The 17,898-nt window shown below is 44.9% G+C and overlaps 1 protein-coding gene across 1 annotated transcript; it reads right to left on the bottom strand.

The window, feature by feature from the left end:
* Window positions 1-329: 329 nt before the first annotated feature.
* MRPL53 (mitochondrial ribosomal protein L53) lies at window positions 330-13,010 on the bottom strand. The gene is made up of 3 exons (XM_056518594.1): window positions 12,850-13,010; window positions 5,066-5,178; window positions 330-2,554 (listed from the first exon to the last, which is right to left on the bottom strand). Exons 1-3 carry the CDS (start codon window positions 12,942-12,944, stop codon window positions 2,436-2,438), a joined length of 327 nt encoding a protein of 108 aa, XP_056374569.1. The 5' UTR covers window positions 12,945-13,010; the 3' UTR covers window positions 330-2,435.
* Between the last annotated feature and the right edge of the window lie 4,888 nt (window positions 13,011-17,898).

The raw sequence follows: 17,898 nt of genomic DNA, 5'->3' as shown, positions 1-17,898 counted from the left end.
GGATTTTGGGTTGAAATTAGGGGTCTCGGCTTATACTCGGGTCGGCTTATACTCGAGTATATACGGTAATAGACCAGCCTAACGCTCTGTAGTTTGGTCTATATTGATGCGAGACATAGACAGCTTTGATAAATCTCCCCTATTGTATGTATCTGTGTGTGTGTGTGTGTGTGTGTGTGTATGTATGTATGTGTGTGTGTATGTGTGTGTGTGTATGTATGTGTGTATGTTCCAGCATCACGTCCAAATGGCTAAAGATATTAAACATGAAACTTGGCCCACATGTTACTTATATGTCAACAACAAACATAGGATTGGTAATTTAACCCTTACCAACCCCCATTTGGGAGGGTCAGTGTTTTTATTTAAAGTCCCATACAAGTGTATGGGAAATATATGTTACTGCATAACTTCCATACTACTACGATAATTCTCGGTCACATGTTACTTATATGTCCACTAAAAATACAGGATAAAATTCTAGGGATCGACAGATATCGATTTTTTAGAGCAGATACCGATAATCTCTGAAATTTCAGGCCGATAGCCAATAACTTATACCGGAATATCAGTATAAGTTATCGGCTATTTCCCCCCACCTGGCCCCGCAGAAGCCGCTGCAGATCAAAGATTTAAAGCGGGCGCTTTAAATCAATGAACTGCAGCGGCTTTTGCGGGGCCAGAGACCGCCGCCGCCACCACCCGCTTCTCTCCCCCTGCCTGTCCTGGGGTCCTCCCTAGTCCAACCACCACCGCCGCTGCCCCATTGCCTCCTCCATCCCCAGTTTTATAATTACCTGTTCGACAATGACAATGCCCAGTCAGTGCTTTCATTGTCAGACATTGTGTAGATACACCTGACCAGTGGAATGGTAACACCCAGTCTTTGACTTATTCATACTTATCCGTTTGGTTGTACAATACTAACAATCCTCCCGTCAGAAACATGATCCAAGCCATTTATCAAACATAGGAAATGTGTCCAATCTTTGGGGGAAGGGTACTGGATCTCATTGAAGAAACCCAGTTTGTGTATGGAGATTCAGCGGCAATGCTTTATAGCAAAGTGGCTCTCTTCCAAAAGAAAACAAGCTCAATCTCTACTGCCACCTATAGGTATTTACCCAGAAAGTCAGTGTCTGACCCATAAAAAGCCTTGATACATAGGCTTTTTACAGCTAATTGCAGCCAATTAGCGGTACCACAACTAATTCCGGAAACCAATGTAAAAATTATGTGTTTTACTGAGATTTGCATAATTGCGGTAAAATACACAATTTTTACCATGATATTGGATTTAAAAAAAAGCATGTAGTAATTAGCTGCTGTACTACCACAACGGTTACAGGTAAGGTCTGATTATACATTAGGTCTTGCCATAAGAAGGCGTAAAAGTGATTCCCATGCCGCCCGATAAAAAAAAGGCTCTCAGAGGTTACTTTTGGGTACTGTACTTCCAGGTGGGATATTGTCAGCTGCTAAACATGCCTTTTAAAATGCACTCGTCATTTTGCTCAGTTGACTATGAAGCTATGAAGGGGCGCACCACTGGAATGAGAGAAGCAGAATGGCCTTTGGAAGAATTCCCACCCACCCCATCAAGGTCATTCTAGGGGGCAGGAGTTGGGAGCAGTCGTTACGCGAGGGCATGAACACAGGGAACAGGGTCCAGACCGCCAAGACAGACCACAGTGTTGTAAAGTCTGGTATCACCAGGGCACTTCCCTAATTGCCCTCCACTACTACCACTTCGCCCCTTTTCAGACATCTGGGTCTTGGAGATATCCAAAGCTTCATATTGGACAGTCTTCCCCTATTCTCTATGCAGTTATTCCTTTAGCGATTGACTAGACACCGGTTCACTCTCCTGTATATAACCCTTATTATTTATATAGTATGCCTGGGCCATTGTATTAACATTTTCCTTTTGCCTCCTGTCTCAACCCCATCCCCCCACTTCTCCTGTTTGAATAATTAGTGTGTAATATATTGTTATGTCTGATACTTGTCTTTATTTGTACCCTATTATTGTAAAGCGCTGCGGAATCTGTTGGCGCTATATAAATAAAATTGATATTATTATTATGTATATTCAAGAAGAAATCATCAGCAATGAAGAAACATTTCTATACTACTGTACTTATAAAGTAATGCATATGTATAGAATGTATCCAAAGCTATTATCCTTATTGTCCTATAGGCTGCAGAATGGAAGCATAATGACTGGCTGCAATACATGATACATAATGACTGGCTGCAATACATGAATCTTGGTTTGTGTATGTATGTATTTATAATAATTAAAAAAAAAAAACACACATTATAAGTGACAAGATGCTGTGCCGAGTCTCATCAGACGGATGCCATGAAATAAATAAATAGGGTCCCTTAAGCTCGTCCCTGCACATCCTGAGGACAGAAGGGGGCGCTCCGGTTTATTTCTTTGCATTGTCTCTGGCCTGTTTGTCTTTAGATGCGCAGACAGAGCTCAGTTTTAATAACATCTCTTTAGCGGTCAGATTCTCTGACTTAAACACCAGACGTTCACCGTCCCCTGCAAACAAAAGGGGAAAATCTTTAGTAAATTGGTTAAACAGTAGGATCATTCCTTACAATGTATACAGAAGTTTCTGGCGTACATACTGGTTTGTGGTTTACTGATTATATAGTAAAATTATAGGCGTATTTTTGAACAACTGTTTTGTTTTGTTAATTAGTGGGCACATTTTTTTTTTCTGTCAACACTTTTGGTTTATGTTTCTTTTCATGTATTGCTTTAAAAAGCGAACTCCCCCCCCCCCCCCCCTCCCCCTAGACATCTTATTCCGTATTCAAAGGATAGAGGATAAGATGTCTGATCATGGGGGTCTGGCCTCTGGGACCCCCACGATCTTCGAGAAGCACCCGGCGTTCTGAAAGTTATTTTGGGTATGGGGCGTAGTTGTGAAGTCACACCACGCCCCCTCCATGCATGTCTATGGGAGGGGGCGTGATAGACATGAATGGAGGGGGCATGGTGCGATGTCAAGAGGGGGAGTGACGTGTCATCACGACCACGGCCGCCCAAACCCTGGGTTCTGAAAATAACTTTCAGAATGCCGGGTGCTGCACGGAGATCGCAGGGGGTCCCAGGGTCCCCTTTGGATAGGGGATAAAATGTCTAGTACCCCTTAAAGTATTTTTTTTATTTCAATTATGCATACAACTGCCCCCCCCCCCCCCCCCCCCCCCCGGCCAACTAGCCACACCGCATTATTATAAAGTCAAAACCCAAATTTATTTTTGTCCCTTCTGACACACTTTTGTCAGGAGCAATTAATTATTTTGAATGATGTTGTTAAAACGACACCTTTTTAATGATTTATAACTGAAAAAAATCATGTGCAAACAAAAAAACCTACCTTAATACTTAACCCCTAAACAACATCAAGCGTAAATCGATGCCCTTGCTGTCTGGAACTCAATGCACCAGGGTGTAAATGTAGCCCTCTGGTGTTAAATGACAACGAAGCGAGCACAGCTTCTGCGCTCGCTTCATATGTGTGATTTTTATGTACTATCAGTAGTCGGACACTCATTGCTAATGACAGGCAGCGCAAAGAATACAGAGCCATATACTGAATGTATTTAAGTAAGTGACCCCTCTAGGTAAAGCTGTTCCCCCACACTATAACCCAGTATATTGGGTTAAGTGTGGGCGAACAAGGTGTCCGATTTTCTTAAAAAGTATTATAAAGTTATAAGGGTGAGAAAGAGAATTTTAAGCATACTCACTTTTTTACAAAAAGCTAAAAATGTTTTTAAAAGTAGTAAAATAAATCAAAACCGCTATGAATTTGGTATTGTTGGAATCGTATTGACCTACAGAATAAAGATAATGACATTTAAACCGTAAAGTGCACTGGGTAGAAACAAAACCCGTAAAGTTTAAAAATTGTGTTTTTTTTATTTTTTATGTTGCCCCACAAAAAAAATTTTTTTTAAACTTTTTGTTTCTTTGTAAATGTTGTGGTAAAAATGGTCCTACATAAAACAAGCCTCATATGGCTCAGTAGGTTAAAAACTGAAAAATAATTATGGCCTTAGGGTATGGCCTGAAAGTACAGTGTGTAAACATAGCCTAAGGGTCTATTCACACGGCAGAATTTGTGCTTGTGGAATTCCGCAAGCGGAAATTCTGCCGTGTGAATAGACCCTAAGAGTGTAACACCACTTTAAATGGTGGAAATCCATCTGTACTCCAGCCATAAAGGCAGTCACAGTATGGGTTCACATCACGTTTTTGCCATACTGCTTTCAATCCGTTTTTCTAAAGAAAACCTTATGACAAAAAAACTGATGGAACAGTATGGGAAAAAGTAAACCGTATGCGTTTTTAAAAGTGCATACAGTTCCGTCCATTTTTATAGAACAAAAACCCATACGTTTTTGATAATTTTGTCAATTTTTAATGGGAGGGGTCTTGGGTGGGGACTTTAGGATGCAAATGCGCATGTGCAAAGTAAAAACCGTACTGCACCCGCATACGTTTTTTTTTAACATGGTCATCAATGGGAAACGCACATGTATACGGTTCCATACGGGAAAACGTATACGGTTTTTACTTTGCACATGTGCATTTGCATCCTAAAGTCCCCACCCAAGACCCCTCCCATTAAAAATGGACAAAATTATCAAAAGCGTATGTTTTGTTTTTTTTTCTATAAAAACGGATGGAACTGTATGCACTTTTAAAAACAGTATACTGTTTAAAAACGCATACGGTTTACTTTTTCCCATACTGTTCCATCCGTTTTTTTGCCATACGGTTTTCTTTAGAAAAACGGATTGAAAACAGTATGGCAAAAACGTGATGTGAACCCAGCCTAAGTCAAACTAAATGTTCATTCTTTGTTACCCAAAATATACACAGCATGAGGGGCAGGGTGTGACTTTCTCCCAGGAGATCTGACCCCTGCACCAGGTCACCAGATGATGGGAGCACTGGGGGGGGATCTCCGGCCTCGGATCAGATGAATACAGTGGAAGTGCAGGGAGCTCCAATACAGTAAGTTCTGCCACTTACCAAACCGAATATCCACTATGGGCTCAGAGTTGTCATGTCTCACATCTACATTGATTTCACAGTTTGTATTGGTGGTGCGGATTTTTTTGGCGTTTATGGTTTCCAAAAACTCTCTGCAAGTAAAAGAAACATATCCAGAAATATATCAGGACCAAGTGCACTATATCAATAATACAATAAGGCCCCTGTCACCACAGAAGACAGGACAGTGTCCCCCAACCAGACAAACGTGGTCTTTGTATCTAACTATATCATAATTGGGGATTTCTAGTACTGCATAGTTCTTGAGGCAATCCTTATCCTTATAGTGTGGGTGAACAGGAGATCATTAAAGGGGTACTCGACAGGCCAGTGTCCGGAAGTGAATGTTTCGAACACTGTTTTCGTGCTGCAGGGGTCGGCCTCGCCCCTTGTGACTTCATGGTCACGCCCCCTCAATGCAAGTCAATGCCGTCACGCCCCCTCCCATAGATTTGCATTGAGGGGTGTGGCCATGCCATCACAAGGGGCGTGGCCGACCCCTGCAACGTAAAAAAAACTGCGTTCAGAACATTTACTTCCGAACACAGGCCAGTGGAGTACCCCTTTAAGGGGTCACTTACTAAAATACATCGAGTAGGTCCTGAGATATGTCCCCCTGAAGATCCTGAATATTAATGGTCTATGTCCTAGTCACATGGGGTCGCTGGTCACATGAACGCTCCGCTCTTTTCATGGAGCGCATGCACCAACTGACTATATTCAGCTCAGAGCGCTCACGTGACCAGCGATTCCACATCACTAGTACACTGATCATGAATATGTAAATTGAGTTGGAGAAGCCCCACCTCTAGTGCACAATTCTCTGAATTTAGCAGAGGATCTTCTGGGGGACATATCTCAGAACCTAATAAACATAAGTAACCCCTCACACTATAACCCAATGTATTTAGTGTGGGTGAATAGGCTGAAAGTTTTCAGTTTTCCTTTAAATCTAGGAGCCAGCAAAAAATAAAAAATAAATAAATAAAAAAAGTTAGGGCCATTGTATACATACACAGGCTACTAACTTTTTTTGGGGGAACAGCGTGATTTTTTTTATTTTTTGGGATATGACTGCTTAAACAGTTAGCCCTCTTATAGGTAAGATCATCCTCCTGTAGGTAGTTTGCTCCTCCCCTGTAGGTAGGACTACCCCATAGGTAGTTAGCCCCCTAGAAGTAATATCCTCCTGTAGGTAGGTAGCCCCCCTGTATGTAGAACCCCCCTGTAAGCAGTTAGCCCCCTTGTAAGTAGGACCCTCCTGTAGGCAGTTAACCCTGCTATAGGAAAGACCATCTAAAGGTAGTTTGCCAACCATAAAAAAGGTCCCATCTGCCCTCTGTAGGTATGATCCCCCTGTAAGTAGTTTGCCCCCTGTATGCTGATAGCACATAGGTATATACTTCACTCTGTAGCCTTTGTAAAAATGTAGCTCTGCCCCCTGTTCTCCCACACACATGTGAACCCCAAATTGGGGTCACATGTTTTTTTTGTGTTTATGTCAGAACCGCTGTAACGATCAGCCACCCCTGTGCAAATCACCTCAAATGTACATGGCGCACTCACTCCTGAGCCTTGTTGTGCGCCCGCAGAGCATTTTATGTCCACACATGGGTATTTCCGTACTCAGGAGAAATTGCGTTACAATTATTATTATTATTTTTTTCCTTTTACCTCTTGTGAAAATGAAAAAGTATGGGGCAACACCAGGATATTTTTTACAATAACATAATGGAGTAGATCCCAACTGTACCTTCATAAGGGGTAAAAGGAGAAAAAGCCCCCCCAAAATTTGTTAGGCAATTTCTCCCGAGTAAGCAAATACCCCATATGTGGCCCTAAACTGTTGCCTTGAAATGAGACAGGGCTCCGAGGTGAGAGAGCGGCATGCGCATTTGAGGCCTAAATTAGGGATTTGCATAGCGACAGACCCGATTCAAGAATTACACTCCCAGCATGCCCAGACAGCCAAAGGTTGTCTTGGCATGCTGGAAGTTGTAGTTTTGATACTCTGATGCCGCCGCTGCCTCCATTTGCCTGCGCCTCCTTTCTGGCGCCGTTCTCCGGGTGTCCTCAGGTAACTGCTGCTGGACCTCCCCCGCATCAATGGCCTCCACAGCCATCGCTGCCATCTTCCCCTTCTCTGCCCTGACTTCCAGGGGCGGGTAGAGCGGGGGATCTGAACTTTCACCCTTTGCCCTGTGATGACCGGCCAATCGCAGGGGATAGGAGGAGGTGGCACCCCTGCCACCTCGCTCCTATCCTTTAGGATGATCGGGGCTGTCTCTGGTGGGGTGACCCCGGGGGGGGGGGGGGGGGCAGGGGTTTGCACAGGTTACGCCCTTGGTCCTTAAGGAGTTAAAGGGGTACTTCACTTTTTTTTTTTTTTTTTAAATCAACTGGTGCAAGAAAGTTAAACAGATTTGTAAATTACTTCTATTTAAGAATCTTAATCCTATCAGTACTTATCAGCTGCTGTATGTTCCACAGGAAGTTATTTTCTTTTACAATTTCCTGTCTGACCACAGTGATCTCTGCTGACTAGGGCTGCCCTGATACCACTTTTTTAAGACAGAGTACGAGTACCGATACTTAAATTCTAGTACTCACCGATACCAAGTACAAGTACTTTTTATTTTAAAAGGGAATCTGACACCAGTGTGACCCGGTTTCTGGCGCTGCTTACCGTGTGGGTTCCTTGTTGTGTACAATGGAGGCGGCTGCTGTAGTATGAGCCAAGATTTCTCTCTTCTCCATTGGGCAGAACAGGGAATCTGCATTGGCGTCGAGACCGATGTCTCCGGAACGATTGCGCTGATGTTTACATGGAACAGTAGAAACCGGATCTACCTATAAATTCATGTTAGTGAAGGTGACTCTGCTGTAAGATTGTCTTTAATTGTAGGTAGAAGCCCCTTGTGGGCAGACATTAGACAGACATTAGACAGCAGCCCCCCTTTGTAGCCAGCAGAGCTATTGGTGATTTGCACTGGGGTGGTCGATTTTACAGCAGTTCTGACATAAACACAAAAAATAAATACCCAAGTGTGACCCCATTTTGCTCTGTGGGTGCACTAGAGGGCTCAGAAGGGAAGGAGCGACAATGGGATTTTTGAGAGTGAATTTTGCTGAAATGGTTTTTGGGGGGCATGTCCCATTTAGGAAGCCCCTATGGTGCCATAACAGCAAAAAACAGAACCACATTGCATACTATTATGAAAATTACACCCCTCACGGAACGTGACAAGGGGTATAATGAGCCTTAACACCCCACAGGTGATTGCCAATTTTCGTTACAGTTGGATGGGAAAATGAAGAGAAAAAAAATTTCACTAAAATGCTGGTGTTACCCTAAATTTTTCATTTTCAAAAGGGAAAATAGGGGGGGGGGGGGGAAGCCCCCCAAAATGTGTATTCCCATAAGTGGATGTAAAGTGCTCTGCAGTCAAACTACAATGCTCAGAAGAGAAGGAGCGCCATTGGGCTTTTGGAGAGAAAATTTGTCCGGAATTAAAGGCCGTGTGTGTTTACAAAGCCCCCATGGTGCCAGAACAATGGACGTAATGTAATAAGGGGTGCAATGAACATTTACACCCCAAAAGGTGTCTGACAGATTTTTGGAACAGTGATCCGTGAAAACAAAACAAAAAATCTCATTTTTCATTTGCACAGCCTACTGTTCCAAAGATCTGTCAAACACCAGTGTGGTGTAAATGCTCACTGCACCAATTATTACATTCTGTGAGGGGTGAAGTTTCCAAACGGGTCATATGTGGGGGGGTCCACTGTTCTGGCACCACGGGGGGCTTTGTAAACGCACATGGCCCCCAACTTCCATTCCAAAAAAATTCTCTATCCAAAAGCTCAATGGTGCTCCTTCTCTTCTGAGCATTGTAGTGCGCCTGCAGAGCACTTTACATCCACACATGGGGTATTTCCATATTCATAAGAAATGGGATTACACATTTTGGGGGTTACTTTCTCCTATTACCCCTTGTAAAAATGTAAAATTTGGGGGGGGGGGGGAACAGCATTTTAGTGGAAAGTTTTTTTTTCCCCATCTACACATCTGACTTTAATGAAAAGTCCGTCAAACACCTGTGGGGTGTTAAGGCTCAATGTACCCCTTGTTACGGGCCTTAATGTGTGTAGTTTCTAGAATAATATGCCATGTGTTTGCTTTTTTTTTTGTTTTGTTTTTTTGCTGTTCTGGCACCATAGGGGCTTCCTAAATGCGACATGCCCCACAAAAACCATTTCAGCAAAATTTGCTTTCCAAAAGCCAAATGTGACTTCTTCTCTTCTGAGCATTGTAGTGCGCCCGCAGAGCACTTGATGTCCACACATGGGGTATTTCCATACTCAGAAGAGATAGGGTTACAAATTTTGGGGGGCATTTTCTCCTATTACCCCTTTGCAAAAATGTTAAATTTGGGGGAAAAACTGCATTTTAGTGAGAATTTTTTTTTTCATTTACACATCTGACTAACGAAAATTTGTCAAAAACCTGTGGGGTGTTAAGGTTCACTGTACCCCTTGTTACGTTCCTTGAGGCGTGTAGTTTCCAAAGTAGTATGCAATGTGTGTGTGTGTTTTTTTTTTTTTTTTTGCTGTTATGGCACCATAGGGGCTTCCTAAATGCGACATGCCCCCCCAAAAACCATTTCAGCAAAATTCACTCTCCAAAATCCAATTGTCGCTCCTTCCCTTCTGAGCCCTCTACTGTACCCGCAGAATACTTTACATCATTTTTTCATGATATAAAAAGTGACCAAAAATGCACTATTTTGAACTTTGGAATTTTTTTGCACGTACGCCATTGACCGAGCGGTTTAATTAACGATATATTTTTATAAGTCGGAAATTTCCGCATGCAGCGATACCATATATGTTTATTTTTATTTACACTGTTTTTTTTATGGGAAAAGGGGGGGGGATTCAAACTTTTATTAGGGAAGGGGTTAAATGTTCTTTATTCACTTTTTTTTTCCACTTTTTTTTGCAGTGTTGTAGCTCCCATAGGGACCTATAACACTGTACACACTGATCTTAATCATTGATCACTGGTTTCTCATAGGAAACCAGTGATCGATGATTCTGCCGCTTGACTGCTCATGCCTGGATCTCAGGCACTGAGCAGTCATTCGGCGATCGGACAGCGAGGAGGCAGGTAGGGACCCTCGCCCACTGAGCTAACCATCATGGTTTCACTTTCATTCTAGACGCGGCGTTTAGACTTTAAAGGATTAATAGCGCGCGGCAGCGCGATCAATGCCGCGCGCTATTAGCCACGGGTCCCGGTTGTTAGAGGCCGGGCCCGACCCGATATGACGCGGGGCCACGCCGTGGCCCCGCGTTATAGATCGGGAGCGGACACATGACGTTCCAGTACGTCATGTGTCCTTAAGGGGTACTCCGCCCCTAGTCTTATTCCCGGGGTCCCACTGGAATTTTTTCTTTCTTTTTAAATCAACTGGTGCCAGAAAGTTAAACAGATTTGTAAATTCCTTCAATTTAACACCTTAGGGTCTCAGCCCATTTTCTCCTTAAAGGGGTACTCCGCCCCTAGACATCTTATCCCCTATCCAAAGTATGGGGATAAGATGTCAGATCGTGCGTAATGACGGGCAATACAGAGGCCGGATCATCGTTACGTCACGGCTCTGCCCCTCGTGAAGTACATGGGAGGGGGCGTGATGGCCACAACGCCCCCTCCCATACACTTGCATTGAGGGGGCGGGCCGTTACGTCACGAGGGGGCGGAGCCGTGATGTAACGATGATCCGGCCTCTGTATTGCCCGTCATTACGCACGGAGCGAGTCTGCTCTGTGCAGTAATGATGGCGGGGTGCCGCGGCCGAGATCACGGGGGTCCCCAGCAGTGGAACCCCGGCGATCTGACATCTTATCCCCTATACTTTGGATAGGGGATAAGATGTCTAGGGGCGGAGTACCCCTTTAAGGAGAAAATGGGCTGAGACCCTAAGGGGTTAAATTGAAGGAATTTACAAATCTGTTTAACTTTCTGGCACCAGTTGATTTAAAAAGAAAGAAAAAATTACAGTGGAGTACCCCTTTAACCGGTTAAGGACCCAGGGTGTACCTGTACGCCCTGAGTCCGCTCCCTTTCTATAACGCGGGGTCACGATGCCGCGTCTAAAGTTAGGAAAAAACACTCCCGGCTCCTCAGTTGGGCTGATCGGGACCATCGCAGTGAAACCGCTATGTCCCCATCAGCTAGGACGTGTCAGGAAGGTCCCTTACCTACCTCCTGCGTGTCCAATCGCCGAATGACTGCTCCCTAATAAAAATTTTAATCACCCCATTTTCCTATAAAATAAAACAACTATGTAAATAAAAATAAACATATATGGTATCGCTGCGTGCGGAAATGTCCGAACTATAAAAATATATAGTTAATTAAACCACACGATCAATGGCGTATGCGCAAAAAAAATACAAAGTTGTGTATTTTTGGTCACTTTTTATACCATAAAAAAAATTAGTGATCAAAAAGTCCGATCAATACAAAAATGTTACCGCTAAAAACTTCAGATCACGGCACAAAAAATTAGCCCTCATATAACCCCATACGTGGAAAAAAAAGTTATAGGGGTTAGAAGATGACAATTTTAAACGTATAAATTTTCCTGCATGTAGTTATGATTTTTTCCAGAAGTACGACAAAATCAAACCTATATAATTAGGGAATCATTTTAACCGTATGGACCTACAGAATAAAGAGAAGGTGTCATTTTTACCAAAAAATGTACTGTGTAGAAATAAAAGCTGCCAACATTTTTTAAAAAGTTTTTTTCTTCAATTTTGCCGCACAATGATTTTTTTCCATTTCATCGCAGATTTTTGGGAAAAATGACTGACGTCATTATAAAGTAGAATTGATGGCGCAAAAAATAAGCAATCATATAGATTTTTAGGTGCAAAATTGAAAGAGTTATGATTTTTAAAAGGTAAGGAGGAAAAAACGAAATGAAAAATGCTATGTCCTCAAAGGAGTAGTCCAGTGGTGATTCAGTGGTGAGCAACTTATCCCCTATCCTAAGGATAGGGGATAAGTTGCAGATCGCGGGGGGTCCGACCGTTGGGGCCCCCCGAGATCTCCTGTATGGAGCCCCGACAGCTGGCGGGAAGGGGGCGTGTCGACCTCCGCACGAGGCGGCGGCCGACACGCCCCCTCAATACAACTCTATGGCAGAGCCGAAGCGCTGCCTTCGGCAATCTCCGGCTCTGCCATAGAGATGTATTGAGGGGGCGTGTCGGCCGCCGCTTCGTGCGGGGGTCGACACCCGCTATCTGGCCGGAGAGCCGGGGCCCCGTACAGAGAGATCGCAGGGGGCCCCAGCGGTCGGACCCCCCGCGATCTCAAACTTATCCCCTATCCTTAGGATAGGGGATAAGTTTTTCACCACTGGACTACCCCTTTAAGGGGTTTAAAAAAAATGCATAGTGTGATCAAGCCCTTAAAATAAAAGTATTTCCCCAGACAATGCCGTATGGACAGAATACTCTATATACATTTACGTCCACATTTTTAACACTTACACCAGCGTTTCTAACCATGGTGCCTCCAGCTGTTGCAAAACTACAACTCCCAGCATGCCACGTATTGGGATCCACTTCTTTAAAGGGCTGTAACACTAAAACTCTCCCTACTCGTACCATCCCTGTATGATGGACATCACAGATAGAGGGCGCTCTCCTATACCACGTTTACAGTTAGATTACTGGGGGCCAGGGCTCACCTGGTGGACTGCACATTATGCCGGAAGGGACACATGCGGACACTGATGTTCTTCACTGACTTCAGCACCACGTCTATGCCCTTGGCCGCCGCCATGCTTCCCCGTGACAGCGCCGTTCAGCAAAGTGTTAAACTACAAATCCCACAATTCCCGGCTCAGAGCGGAACAGGAAGCTCATTGGCCCGGAGGCATGCCGGGAAATGTAGTCTCTGGGAGGAAGCGTAGTATAGACATGCTGCTTCCTGTAGACAGTGACACCATCATGTTGCTGTGTGCTGTGCCATGCTGTGGTGCCCAGATTGCTCACTAATGGGATGGCAGACATAGGTGTATTGGAACACAACACTATACAATGGGGGTCATAAAGATGGCGGACATCATAAGAGCTCTGGACTATATAGCTTTTCAAAACTCTCCCACAACCCAAAATAACAATAAAAATAGAATTAAAACCACTAGTAAAATTAGTTCTGCTGCGAAAATACCGACTTTATAACTGGTAGATGATTATTGCAGAAGCATTGGGGCACAATTTAGGCTCCTTTCACACTATGAGTATTCATCTGTTATTAAACATCCGTTTTCTATGTAAAAACTGATGTATAATAACGGGTGCGAACAGCTGAATAAATATTTGTGGTGTCCCGGTACCGCATGCTTACCTTGCCTGAGGAAGGGTCCTTTCCGGACCGGAAACGCAATGTTTTAAGTGTTAATAAACCATATTTTAGGACATAAAGTTTGTATCCGAGGGAAAAGCCTAAATTTTCTTTTATTGTAAGTGTTCATTGACCGGACTAGTAAAGCTATCACCGGACGAGCCATGGCTGCAGGTACCTGGCTATATCTAGATGTTTCCTGAGGTGTTGTACTTTAAGCGCAACCCCACTTGGTAAGTGCAATTTCATTTACCAAAATATTTTGAGCAAAAATGTACTTCACCAGGGGAGCGTATCTTTTTTCTTTTCTCTTGTGCTGTCAATGAAAAAACTTTTTACATGGCCAAAAATGTAATCGGTCGTGGTCTTAATGTTCTGACCCCAATTGGTTTGGAGAACAAGCAGCTGTGCTCCTCTCTCCCTGTTCTATTTCCACAAGACCAGAACGGCCCAATAGCCTTCCATATTGAGTCTGCCCAACACATTAAAGGGGTACTCCGCCCCTAGACATCTTATCCCCTATCCAAAGGATAGGGGATAAGATGTCAGATCGCCGCGGTCCCGCTGCTGGGGACCCCTGGGATCCCCGCTGCGGCACCGCGATATCATTACAGCACAGAGCGAGTTCGCTCTGCACGTAATGATGGGCGGTACAGGGGCCGGAGCATCGTTACATAACGGCTCCACCCCTCGCGATGTCACGGCCCGCCCCTTTCAATATAAGTCTATGGTGGGGGGGCGTGGCGGTCGTCACGACCCCTCCCATAGACTTGCATTAAGGGGACGGGCCGTGATGTCACGAGGGGTGGCGCCATGACGTCACGCTGCTCCGTCCCCCCGTATCGCCCGTCATTACGCACAGAGCAAACTTGCAGCGGGACCGCGGCGATCTGACATCTTATCCCCTATCCTTTGGTTGGGGGATAAGATGTCTAGGGGCGGAGTACCCCTTTAAGACTATGTTCACACAGCGATCATATCCTTGGCATCTCGCTGAAAACGGCATGCCGATGTAAACTGTATACGGGTGCAGTGGACCCCATTGATTTCAATGGCCAAACAGAATCACTCGGTGACTCTAAGACCTATGTGCTATTTAAGGGTGCATTCCCACCTGGCGTATACATACAATTTACAGCAGCAGCAGGAATTACGCTGCGTATTCCTTGCTCACTATACACACAGGGCTTTCCGGCGGCAGCCCTATGTGTGCAGTGAGTTTTGGAGGCGGAGCTGCGCGTCACAGTCACGCCGGCACACGGCCCTGCCTCCAAAACTCACTACACACATAGGGCTGCCCCCGGAAAGCCCTGTGTATATAGTGAGCAAGGAATACGCAGCGTATTTCCAGCTGCTGCTGTAAATTTTGTGCAGCGTGAAATACGCTGCGTATACGCCAGGTGGGAACGCACCCTTAAGCAGACTCAAAAGCGCAGTCTAAGGGTGCATTCAGATGAGTGGATCCACAGCGTATTTTACACTGCAGATCCGCCACTGAAGGACCACTACGTGGTGCCTTTAGATGTGCCTGCTCGGAGCGGCAATACACCGATACGAGCAGACACACTGAAGCAATGTGCGAGTCTCCCCGCATGCACAGAGTACTCACTCACATCATGGCCGTTCCCCATGCTCCCTGAGCTATTCCGAGAGCTGCCGCGATGTGCAAGTGTACTGCCCATGCGCACGGCGACTCGCACGTTGGAGTGGGTCTGCTCGTAGCTGCGTATTGCCGCTCCGAGCAGGCACATCTAAAGGCACTATGTAGTGGTCCTTCAGTGGCGGATCCGCAGTGTAAAATATGCTGTGGATCCGCTCATCTGAACGTACCATTAAGGCTACTTTCATACTGCCGTTGTGACCTGCCCGTAATGTTTTTTTTGGGCCTTTAATGGCCATTATTGGGATGGGTCACAATAGGCATCGCGGGTCCCGACAGATCCCATTGATTATAATGGGGTTAATTGTTTTAGAGGTGTAAAACGAGAGAGAAAAAAAAGCATGCACAATTTTTTCTCCCGCTATACTCCTGTCGTTATACAATGGTCGATGTACTGCCGGGACATAACGGCAGGGTGAAAGTAGCCTTATCGACGTTACAGCACAGGTATGGTGCACAAGGTGATGTGGCACTAATGGGATAACGTGCATAGTGATGTCACAGCATAAGATTACACAGTGATGTCATAGTGCAAGGCCAGATTATTCAGCACTGTGCACACATTACAGGGAGAATGCACAAAGTGATGTCACAGTACAAGATTAATGTGCACAATGACAAAAATAGACAAAATAGCACAGCATGCAGGAAGAATCCCATTATAGTCAATAGTGTCTGGCAGTTACCACCAGCGTCCAGCATACAGCAAATCCAACATCAGCGTCATTTTCATTGTTCTCATTAAAAGAGGGGAAGACATAGGGCGCATTCACACCACATTACTACTGGCCATTTAATGCATACATTATATTTAGAAAAAAGGAAACATGAACAAATGCTAAAAAGGGATGCTGCTGTTTGCCATACATCAGCGGTCTTCAAACTGTGGCCCTCCAGATGTTGCAAAACTACAACTCCCAGCATGCACGGACAGCCAACGGCTGTCCGGGCATGCTGGGAATTGTAGTTTTGCAACAACTGGAGGGCCACAGTTTGAAGACCACTGCCATACACTGTAACTCTGTCACTGACTTAAAGGAGTAGTCCAGTGGTGATTCAGTGGTGAGCAACTTATCCCCTATCCTAAGGATAGGGGATAAGTTGCAGATCGCGGGGGGTCCGACCCCTGGGGCCCCCCGCGATCTCCTGTACGGAGCCCCGACAGCCCGCTGGAAGGGGGCGTGTCGACCTCCGCACGAGGCGGCGGCCGACACGCCCCCTCAATACAACTCTATGGCAGAGCCGAAGCGCTGCCTTCGGCAATCTCCGGCTCTGCCATAGAGATGTATTGAGGGGGCGTGTCGGCCGCCGCCTCGTGCGGGGGTCGACACCCGCTATCTCGGCGGAGAGCCGGGGCCCCGTACAGAGAGATCGCAGGGGGCCCCAGCGGTCGGACCCCCCGCGATCTCAAACTTATCCCCTATCCTTAGGATAGGGGATAAGTTTTTCACCACTGGACTACCCCTTTAAGTATATTGAAAAAAAATTAGATCGTATTGTATACGTTTTTTTGGCGTACACAAAAGCCAAGTTAATTATGTATTTACGTTTTTTTGGCGTACACAAAAGCCAAGTTTAACTTTGTATTTGCGTTTTTTGGGCGTACACAAAAGCCAAGTTAACTATGTGTTTGCATAGAGCAAAATTAAACATAGTAAAACAGAGACAAAAACAAAGGGGGAGATTTATCATAACCTGTTCTGAGGAAAAGTGGACCAGTTGCCCATAGCAACCAATCAGATGGCTTTTTTCATTTTCCAGATGCTTTTTAAAAAGTGAAAGAAGCCATCTGATTGGTTGCTATAGGCAACTGCACCATTTTTCCTCTGCACAGGTTTTGATAACTCTCCCCCATAGTGTGAATGCACCCTTATTGGGGATGTGAACAAGGCCTCCATTAAGTTTGATGGGGGAGATTTATCAAAACCTGTGCAGAGGAAGAGTGGTGCAGTTGCCCATAGCAACCAATCAGATTGCATCTTTCATTTTCCACAGGCCTCTTCAGAGGCCTGTGGAAAATGAAAGAAGCAATCTGATTGGTTGCTATGGGCAACTGCACCACTCTTCCTCTGCACAGGTTTTGATAAATCTCCCCCGATGAGTATAAAAGTTTAATTTACATAAATGATTTCTTTATGCCCAGAATAAATGTAACGACCTCTCTTGGTGTGAGCTGAGGCTGTTTTCATAAATTTCATGACGTACAGCGATTCTCTTGCAGTCAAAACGGCAGAAAATGTGACTGCAAGAAGTCAGAGGGGGCATCAGACGGCGACAAATCCTGCACATCACCATGGCCCCTTTTATAAATATAAGCCATAGTGCAGGTGTGAACAGAGCCCTACAGGAACCGATGAAAAATGTCCAAATAACATGCAGAGGTATCTGTGCTCAGACAGGCATGGGCCCCATTCATTTCAATGGCCCGAGTGTAGTCAGCTAGTGACATTTGGGTAATTTTCCCATAGTATCCAACTTTGGTCTCAGACTGAAGATTGCTCCAAGCCGTGTTTCTCAGTCTGAACCAAAACTTGTATATGCTGAGGAAACGACCCGAAAGTAGTCACTAGCTGACCACGCTCAGCCATTGAAGTGAATAGGGCCTGTTCCTGTCTATCCACAGACTCATTGCAATGTCTTTTTGACATTTTTCCATAGTATCTGAGCCTTAAAGGCATGGTGTGAACTAGAGATGAGCGAACTTACAGTAAATTCGATTAGTCACGAACT

Source organism: Hyla sarda, chromosome 5, assembly GCF_029499605.1.
Source record: "Hyla sarda isolate aHylSar1 chromosome 5, aHylSar1.hap1, whole genome shotgun sequence".
Classification (NCBI taxonomy): Eukaryota; Metazoa; Chordata; class Amphibia; order Anura; family Hylidae; genus Hyla; species Hyla sarda.
Note: the sequence above shows the minus strand (reverse complement) of the source record. Positions and strands in the feature narration are given on the sequence as shown.

What these genes read in the sequence shown, in the direction of transcription:
- MRPL53 (XM_056518594.1), bottom strand. Translation starts at nt 12,944, where the DNA reads ATGGCGGCGGCCAAGGGCATAGACGTGGTGCTGAAGTCAGTGAAGAAC. An exon ending in CATAATGTGCAGTCCACCAG is followed by an intron (nt 5,179 to 12,849) that starts GTGAGCCCTGGC and finishes TTTTACTTGCAG; the next exon opens with AGAGTTTTTGGAAACCATAA. An exon ending in CATAGTGGATATTCGGTTTG is followed by an intron (nt 2,555 to 5,065) that starts GTAAGTGGCAGA and finishes TTTTGTTTGCAG; the next exon opens with GGGACGGTGAACGTCTGGTG.